Here is a 10,373-nt window from a genome sequence, read left to right as displayed (position 1 = left end):
TATTATATAAGATTATGATAAGAATTAGATATTAATACAACCATGTGGGAGATTAATTTTATAATGTCTATTTACATGATATAAGAGCTGAATTTTTAATCTATAAATATTGTCTATGATTAAAGATTAGACTAGAAACATTAAGCCAGCAAAGGTCCTAAATTTTTACGGAAACAAGGAGGCTTAAGGAAGGGATAGGGAACAAGCTAGGCCTGGGAAAGATGAGAGGAAGAAGGGGAATGCGGAGGGGAGGAGGGATAACTTTTTCTAAGCAAAGAGTTCCAATTTTTACTAATGTCCCATCCTCCATCCCTGTTAAGGTTACTTGGATGCTTTATGATTTCAATGGCTTCACGTATTTTTCGCTTGAAATGGTGTTCTTCTTTAGCAACGACTTTGGTTTCTTCAAGGCAAATGTGGTGGTTTGTTTTTCCTACATGCTCAGCTAGAGCTGAAGAGCGAGTTCTTTCTCTACGGATATCAGCGCTATGTTCTTTGAGTCTTATCTTTACAGACCTGCCAGTTTCCCCTATATATTGTTTTCCACAAGAGCAGTTTATGATATAAACTCCTTTCTGTTGAAGTTGATCCTGGTTGTCCTTGACTGATTTCATTCTTTGTTTGATAGTTGACAATGGTTTGAATGAAGTTATGATGTCTTTTTTCTTGAGAATTTTGGTTATTTTGTCAGTGACCCCTTGAATGTAAGGAAGGTAGGCATTAGAAGTTAAGCGGTTTTTTGTTTTGCTTATATTGTTTCCAGATTTTGCCTTTTTAATAGCTTTGAGGATGCTTTTGCTGTTGTATCCTAACCTGGTGAAAGTTCTTTTTAGGTATGTGATTTCTTCATCAATGTGGTCATCATCTGAAATTCTACAAGCTCTAGTGAAGAGGGTCTGCAGCACACCGATCTTTTGAGCTGGGTGGTTATGTGAATCGGCATGGAGGTAGTTGTCGGTGTGGGCTTTCTTTCTGAATACTTTATGACCTATGGAGCCATCTTTGTTTCTTATGAGGAGGATGTCAAGGAAAGGGATGCAGTTATTCTCTTCCATTTCCATTGTAAATTTTATGTCTTTAGATATGCTGTTGAGATGGTTCAAAAAGTTTTTAAGTTCTATATCCCCATGAGGCCAGTTTACACTAGTGTCGTCTACAAACCTGAACCAAAATTTAGGTTTTAATGGGTATGAGTCAAGAGCCTTGGTTTCAAATTTTTCCATGAAGAGATTAGCTACAATAGGAGAAAGAGGTGATCCCATATCCACTCCCGAAGTTTGCTCAAATATTTCACCATGGAAGGAGAAGAAGGTTGAGCGGAGACAAATTTCAGCTAATTTTGCAGTTTGGGGGTCTGCCACTTCTTTAACCACTTGAATAGCTTCATCTAGGGGGATTTTGGTGAACAGTTGGACTACGTCGAAACTAACCATTTTATCTTCAGGATCTAATGTTGTATTTTTAATGAAATTTATAAATTGATTGGAATCTTTTATGTAAGAGCTGGTTTTTCCAACTAGCGGAGCTAAAATGCTAGCGACATATTTTGCTAATTCATAAGTCAGGGATCCTATAGTGTTGACTATAGGTCTTAAGGGCACATCTTTCTTATGCACTTTAGGGGCTCCATAAATCCAGGGAGTGATTTCACTATCAGGGGTAAGGCGCTTTTTTAGTTTATCGTCTAGATTGGTTTCTTTAATGGCTTTCTTTACAATTCTAGTGATTTTTGAGATGGGGTTTTCTTCAAGTTTTTTGTAGCTTCCACTATTATATAAGTGGTCTTTCATCTTGCTTACATAATATTCATAATTCATAATGACAGTGGCTCCACCCTTGTCTGCTTTCAGAATGACAATGTCATTATTATTCCTAAGATTCTTTATGGCCTTGAGCTGTTCAGGGTTTAGGTTTCTTTTAGGAGGTCTAACCAGCTCTTTCTCTTCATCACTGAGAGTCTTGATACCATCCTCCAAACTGCATATGATTTCTTCATTAGGAATTCTGTTGGGAGCTAAGGCAAAATTTAGACCTTTGTTCAGGACCTCGGCTTCTTCCTTTTTTAGCTCATAAGAAGAGATATTGACCACTTTTTTGTTTATGGTTTTAGTTTCTATGTTTTCGACTATGCTGTTAGAATTTATTTTATGGTTCATTGTATCATTATTATTCTTGCTGCGAATAGTCTTCCTAGATGCATAAACATTATCATTATTCTTATTTTTCATTTTAATTATATTGCCTATCCTAGATTTATTGCTTAAATTACCGCCTAATAAACTATTCCTATCCACTGCGTTATTAATATCTATTTTACTACGAGAAATGTCACTGTATGCGTACCTATTATCCGTTGCTTCCATTGAGCTTACTGCTGATGCTGGATTTTAATGGGATCGGTTGTTACAAGAATTCCTACAAGAGATCTTGTAGCTGATTCTCCCTTTGAAACTTCAGCTTCCTTCTATGCTTGGGGCTGTGAGGATGATGCCAGAGATGTAGAGAGAGATGGAGAGGTAATCAGTGGGCTTCAACTGAGGTTGATGGTGTTGTTCCCTTTCTTATTTTTTCTTTTTTCTTTTCTTTTCTTGAAGAACTGTTTTTTCTGTGTTTTTCTTGGACAGGAAGAAGGATGATGCTTGGGGTGTGATGTAGGCTTGAAAATTATGGCAAGGAGGTTTGAAGACTGCAAGAGGATTTATATATCTTTTGTGAAGCTTCCTTGTCCCTCAAACTACCTTTTATATCCATTTCTGGCTCTCTCAAATTCCTATAGGAGCCTCCTATAGAAAACACAGATTTTGAAAAAGAAGCACAGTGAGGTGAAAAGAATGCCAAGAATGATGAAGGTGTCAGAAGGTAGGATAGGTGCTGGTATTGGTTTCAGGGCTCCCTTGGCACCTTTTGCTGCTTCCTGTAGTCCTCCTGCAAACATGCAATGCAACTAGAAATTCATTTTCCTTTTTCTCTCTTTTTTTTTTGAAAAAAACTAGGGCGCCTTAGGGAGCTTTTCACCCTAATTGCCTGCCTTGGGTGCCTCCAAGGGAGTTTTTCACCCACGGATACTATTTTTCTCTTTTCTTTTTTTTCCTTTTTTTGACATCACTCAACCGCCTTAGAAGAGGTTTTCAACCCAATGATGGGACTCAAGTGCCTCATGGAGGTTTTCACTTGAGTCATTATATTTTTATTTTTTCTTTTTCTTTAGTGAGTGGATGAAGTGGAGGCCAAGAAATGCTCCACTACCATCACTGTCTTATTCAAATTTTCAATGAACTCTCGCTTGGAGAGGGGTTTCTTGTATACTTTCAACCGATGTCCATTGAAAAGCATGGGGATGGCTTCATCATCAATGGTTTGATCAGAACTGAACCATTGTCATTGCATTTCTCCACAGTGTAGGGTCCCAACCATATTGTCCTTAGCTTGTCCTTGAAATATTTGTATCTTGAATCATAGAGTAGTTCCCAATCTCCCTCTTGGAATTGCTTCTCCTTTATGTTTTTGTCATGCCATATCTTTCTCTAAAGTTGAACTACCTCTGTATGGAGAATGGCCTGCATTCTGTGTTCATCCAATCCATTGAGCTGAAGTAATCTTTCTTTCTATGCATGGTTGAGGTCTAGGTCCAGCTATGCTGCCATCCTCAAGGTATTGAATTCAAGTTCTATTGACAACAAAGCGTTCTTCCCATAGACCAGCTCATAGGGTGTGAACCCTATAGTGGTCTTCCATGTTGTGTTGTAGGCCCAAGTGGCCTCAACTAATCTGTCCGCCAAGTCTTTTATGCTACTGCTCACAACCTTTGTCAGGATCCCTTCCAATCCTCTATTAGTGACCTCCACCTACCCATTGGCTTGTGGATGGTAAGGGGTTGAAGTCTTGTGCTTGATTCTATGACGTGTGAGCAGGTCTTCAATCAAATTGGAAATAAACTAACTACCTTAATCTGTGACCAATTCTCTTGGATACTTGAACTTGTAGAATATGTTCTCTCTCAAAAATTCAGCTACTTTTTCCTTCGTTGCTGCTTTGATTGCTTTTGTCTCTACCCATTTTTTCAGGTAATCGGTGCACACAATGATGTATTGATTCTGCTTTGAAGGAGGGTTGATAGGCCCTACAATGTCCATGCCCCACTTCTCAAATGGCTCAAAGGTCACTTGTGGTTGCATGGGCACCTCATCCTTTGGAGTAGGTTTCCCCATCCTCTGACACCGATCACACTGGCCGGTATTTCTCCTCACATCCTGATGAAGAGTGGGCCAGTAGTATCCTGCTTGCAGTATCTTGAAGGCGGTCCTTTTTGCTGCAAAACGACCTCCACAAGGCCCATCATGATAAGTCAGGAGTATGTCAAAGACTTCCTCCTCCCTGACACATCTTCTCAAGATCTGATCTGGACCAAGTTTCAAGATATTGCCCCCAATCCAGGTGAAAGGGGCGCTTTTCCTCACTATCTTTCTCTTCTCTTTTGAGGACAGATGTGGTGGAAAATGTGTTGAAACCAAGTAGTTTGCTATATCACCAAACCATGGAGAGAGTACTGAGATAGAAAACATGTGTTCATCTGGCATTTGGTCATCCACCATTCCTTCTTCACCTGCAGGCAAATTTACTCTAGCCAAAAAGTTAGCAACATCATTTTCTTTACTAGGCTTATCAATAATGGTCAAATCAAACTACTGTAGTAAAAGAAACCATCTAATAATGCAAATATTCACATCTGGTTTGTTCATTAAATATCTAATTCCAACATGATCAGTGTGCACAAAAGTTTGATAGCCTGTGATAGAATGTCTGAATTTGTTTAAAGAATGCACGACAGCTAGGAGTTCCTTCTCAGTGACCATATAGTTCAAATCTACCTTTGACAAGTTTTTGCTTATAAAGTATATGGCATAAGGTAACTTTTCATCAATTTGTCCCAAGGCAGCTCCTATTTCTTTTTTCGAGGCATTTGTGTGAATGTGGAAAGGTAGGGCCTAGTTTGGGCCCCTCAAAATTGGGGTAGTCACGAGTTTGCTCTTCAAGGTATCTAGGGCTTCTTGACAGTTTTCCGGCCATATAAACTCGACATCTTTACCTAAAACGCCAAACAAAGGAGAGGCTAGCTTGCTGAAATCTTTAATGAATCTCCGGTAATACCCCGCTAAGCCTAGGAAACTTTTGACATCTCTCACCTTTTGAGGAGGTGGGACCCGTTGGATGATGGAAATTTTGTTGGGGTCCACCTACAGTCCTTATTGAGATATTGCATGACCTAGCACAATCCCTTCAGTCATCAAAAATTCACATTTTTCGGGACTGAGGGACATGTTCATCTCAATACATTTGTCTAGAACTTTTCCTAAATTAGATAAGGCTTCCTGAAAGTTAGAACCATAAGGAGTAAATTCATCCATGTATATCTCTACTGCATCATGAACTAATTCAGAAAATATACTCAGTACCGCTCTTTGGAAAGTGGATGGAGCATTACACAAACCAAAAGGAAGGCCTCGATATGCAAAGGTACCCCAAGGGAAAGTGAAAGTGGTCTTATCTTGGTCTTCCAGGCTGATCTGAATCTGATTGTACCCACTAAACCCATCTAGGAAAGAGAAAAACTTTTTCCCTACCAGACCGTCTAACACTTGATCTATGAAAGGTAAAGGAAAATGGTCCTTTTTAGTGGCTTTGTTCAATTCTCGATAGTTGAAACAGATTCTCCACTTACCATTTTTCTTTGGCACTAGCACCAAAGGAGAGACCCATTCACTATTAGAGATGGGATAGATGAATCCTGCATCAAGCAATTTCTATAGTTCTTCCTTAACAATATCTTTAAATGTTCGATTCATCCTCCTTTGAGGCTGCCTGACTGGCTTGCAATCCTCCTTGATGTATATATGATGAGTACATACTGAAGGGTGCACTCCCTTCATCTCCTTATAACTACAGGTAAAGGAATCTAGGTGTTTTCTCAACAAGCTACATAGTTCCTTCTCTTGGGAAGTGGATAGGGATGGATTGATTTTCAAGGTTCTTTCTGGGCCGAACTCTATATTCTTAACACGGAGAGAGGTGGAGTTAGACGCACAGAGATCAGTTCAGGGGTTGTTTTTGGTTTCTCTTACTATGTCCTCTAATGGTTATACACTGGGAGGTGGATTCTGAATCATCTTTTCAATCATATCATCCTCATTTTGTTGTTTTCCCCCTATGGCAATTCCTATTGCATAAAGCGGTTCAGAATAGACTTCATCCTCATCTTCCTCCTCCAACTAGAGAGGTAGATCATGTTATAACAAGTGTTGGGCAGGAGGATATAGGATTAACTGCTTGGACATATGCCCATTCTTTATGGTCATATTCCCAGCTCAACAACTGATGTAGGCATCGGCAGTAGCCAACCAGTTTCTTCCCAAAATGAGAGGATACCTAGTGAGCTTTGTCTTTGGCTGGAGAACTAAGAAATTAGCAGGGTACTCCCAAGAATCAATGGAGGCCATCACATCTTCCACAATCCCCTCAGGGGTCATGGTGGAGCAGTCTGCAAGCTGTAGCACGGTTGTGGTCTTCCTCAAGGAGCCCTGGAGGTTGAGTTTGGGCATTGTGTCCTTTGTCATCACATTAATGGCAGCTCCCAGATCAATCAGTCTGTGTGGGATCATGGTGTCATTGATGTGTACATCAACTACTAGGCTTCTAGGGTCCAGATATTTTGGACAGATTACCTGCCCTAACATCAGGTCGAACAGTTGCCCTAATGACATTGATGGTTGGGGCATCTCTCTTGCACCTTCTTGGATGCTTAAAGCACTTCTCTTTGATCAACCTATTGTAGATAGGCACATATTTTATGGCTTGAAGAAGTGGTATCTTCACACATAAGTGTTTCAATTACCCCAGGAGTTCAATTTCTTCTGGGATAGGCTGGACTGTCATGGATGGTCTCTCAGGAAAGGGTGGAATTGCTTTAGGTTCACTTTCCTCTTTATCTTCCTCAACCTCCCTGGGTGGAGGCTAGCTATCTGGGAGAACTTTCCCATATCACAAGTTAACTTCCTGAATCTCCACAGCATAAGTTGGGCATGATGGTTCCCCACTATACACTTGTTGAGCCTGTTTATTGTTCGGGTTCAGATTTGGCTGGGTAGGCATCTGGGGTTGCTTTGGTGGAGCAGGAGGTAACAGTTGTGGTTGGGTAGGTGGTGGAGGAAAAAGAATGAGAGGAGAGTTGTATTGGGGCCTCCGCCCTTGATGATATGCATTACAATGAGACTGTGGCAGAGAATAGGATTGAAATGAATTGGTGGTTGGTTGGGCATCATATGGAGATTTGAAGGACCAAGGAGGAGGTGTGGACCAGGAAGGATGAGCAGGGGAGCCCCAAGAAGGTATGGAAGTGACTTGGTTGGGGTTGTAGTATGCCTGAGATGTCCCTTGCATCCCCTGCTGATATGGTCTAGGTCCATGCGGCCTTCTTTGGTTTATGTAATAGATATGTTTAGTGACTCCCTCAACCCCTTGATATATAGCTTTAAGTCCAAATAAGGAAGGACACTTGTCCGTAGAATGATTTTCTTCACAGACTGAACAAACTTCTATAGAGTTCAATGGGCATTCATTCCTAGGATGCCTCTTGGTGCACCTAGGGAAAAAAATGGCCAAAGCCCTCTCTGCTTCCTCTTGTTTCCTTTTGATATGTAAGGTATCCATTTGCATGGCAAGAGTCTACAACATCTCACTCTTGAAGTCTTCCAGCATGTTTCCAATTTCTCCTTTAATGGATGAGCTAGAGGAAGAGGTACTGGCTATGGGTTGACTCCCCCTACCTTTCTTTCTGGCTACTCTAGAATGGTTTCTAAAAATAGTCTTTATGTCCTCATAGGATAGTTGGTAGATGTCTCCCCCAGCCAGTAGATGGAGGGTGTCTAAAAGATCTTCCCGAATTCCCCTACATAGTACTAGCTTCAAAGACTCAGGGTCAAATGTACACATGGACTTTTGTAACTGAGCTGGAACCTCTCTTCATAGTCCTCCAGGGACTCATCACTTCCTATGGTCATTCAAAAGATTTATTCTTTAGTATCTTTTGACCTACAATAGTCTCGATACTTGTTGTTAAAGGCATGTTGCATCTGAGCCCAAGTTGTGATGTTATTGCCAGGTAATCCGATGAACCAGCACAAGGCTATGTCCTTGAGAGTAGAAGGGAACAGTTTCAACTTTTTCTCATCTTTTTCATAGTCATAGGTTCGACAGATAACAACAAACTCAAACAAAAAGGTGTCAGGATCTTCTGTAGTTAGACCATGGAAATGAAGTAGGGCAGAAGGGCTTATATTCTTCATTCTGGTGTCCCCATTGGTCTCCCAAATGGGAAAGGTACCCTCTATTCTCTCTCCATTCCCTCTACCATTTCTGTGTTCAGCCATTGGCTCCAAAGGAATGTTTTATTCTTCTTCTTCCCCTATAGGTCCTTCAAATATGTTTGGTTGTTCACCTAAGGGTTCTTCTTGATCGCAGCCACCGAAGAAGAGAGAAGGTTGGTTGTGTGAAGCAGTGGGGGTGTTGGGCAAAATTTTTCCTAAATTATCTCTATTCCTATGAGGCATGAAAGGAAATCTTTTTGGTTGGTTTTTGATCTTTTTTTTTTCCACACTGATAGTACCTACAAAACTAAAATTGATTGAACAAAACAAATTGCAACTAACTGAAATGAACTCGTTGAAATGAAATTTGCAGAATTGAAGAGGAAAGCAAAGAAATGCAGAACTGAAAGAAAGGAAATGACTAATCTACTTTTTCTGAAATGGAAATTGCAGAATTGAAAAGGAAAGAAAAGAAATGCAGATTTGAAAGAAAGGAAATGACTATTCTACCTTTGTTGAAATAAACTATTAGCATAATGTTGCAATAGAAAATAGAAGAAAGCAGTAATCAAAGAATGCTTTGAGGCTTCCCTGGAAATGGCACCAAAAAGATGGTGAGCACTAGTATTAAAACAATAATGCTGCAACTCCTACGCTGCCTTCTTTACTCTTATCAACCCGGTAATTCATAGCAAACTTGGAAGCGACAGTGCTATATGCACAAGAACTAGTTCTTACTGCATGTTGTTACTTGGTCAGCTGGCGCAAGATCACTAGGAGCTCAAGCCAACTTCTATGGATTCCAGAAGAAGCTCTATATGTGATGAAAAGAGAGAAAGACTACTCTATAGATACTACTCTAACTGCAGAAAGGAGAAAGACTGAAATGTAAAGCAAACTAAGTAAATCCTAGTTAACCAAATAATCCTACTTTTGCAGAAAGCACTATGAAAACCATGAAAAGAATTCCATCTATCTATTCAAAGAAGTAAACAACATCTAATTAAGTTATTTCTGGAAGTAAATGAGCAAAAAACATCTTTTTGGATTTTTATGTATTTTTATGTGAATTTGACATGTATGTGATTTATTGTTTGTGAATGTGGCAGCGAATAGGTGGTGTTGAAAGGTGGTTTTGGGGCTTGAGAGGATGTAGGATGGTGTGGTTGAGTCCTAGGAGGTCTCAAGTGGCCTTCTAGAGGCTTTTCCCACACTCGGCCTTCAAAAGAAATCCTACAGGAAAATCTACAAGAAGACATAGGAAATCTACAGGAGGAAAAAAAATGTTCTACAAGAGGCCTACAGTGGGAGGCCGAGAGTAGTTTTGGCTGTTTTGAGGGTGTGAGAGTAGGTGGAAAAGGTGGATGAAGGTTGGAATGAGGTGTTTGGGCACCTAGGGTCTACCAAGAATCATTAGGAGAGAGAAAGATGATTGGATTTTCTCAAGGAGAGAGGAAGGAATTCTATGGAAAATGCAGGAAAGTAAGGCAGAATTGAGCAGAGACTTGGGCAACTGGTAGGGCATGGATCAGATGGAGGATGGGATGGCTGATAAGCTAACCTACTCTTAGAAGATATCTGCTGCATAGACAACTGACAGTCAACCAATCAGATGAAGCAAGCATTGAAATAAGTGCATCTAGAAAAACAGAGTTTTGCATCAAACTAATCTAAACTGTGATCTATGAAGGAAATGCTAATAACTGCTGCAAGAAAGGAAATAGCGGAAGAATATTATGGTAAATAAAGAAGAGAGCATAATGGAGAAGTTCTGAAGCAAAGCAAACTAGACTATTAACCAACTAAAAAGCTATAAACACTAGAAGTCCTATGAATGAGGAAAATTTGTGTTTTTTGGGCAGCAAGAGGGTCTTTGCCTTAGATCATGGTCCCAAAGGGAGGAAGAGAAGCCAAGGCACTATTGCTAGTCTTTTGAATCTTTTCTTTACCACTACTTAACCTACTATAGAAAGCACAAATGGAAGAAAACTACTCAATCATCAAAAGCAAAAC

General features: G+C 40.1%; 1 protein-coding gene across 1 annotated transcript; it reads right to left on the bottom strand.

Annotated features, from left to right (window-relative positions):
* Positions 1–206: 206 nt before the first annotated feature.
* On the bottom strand, positions 207–2,363 carry LOC149253465 (uncharacterized). The gene has a single exon (XM_089454491.1). The coding sequence runs from the start codon at positions 2,361–2,363 to the stop codon at positions 207–209; it is 2,157 nt and encodes a 718-aa protein (XP_089310617.1).
* Between the last annotated feature and the right edge of the window lie 8,010 nt (positions 2,364–10,373).

This window comes from Pinus tabuliformis, chromosome 7 (genome assembly GCF_031772625.1).
Source record: "Pinus tabuliformis cultivar Carrire ecotype Pingquan chromosome 7, CPIR1, whole genome shotgun sequence".
Lineage (NCBI taxonomy): Eukaryota > Viridiplantae > Streptophyta > Pinopsida > Pinales > Pinaceae > Pinus > Pinus tabuliformis.
Note: the sequence above shows the minus strand (reverse complement) of the source record. Positions and strands in the feature narration are given on the sequence as shown.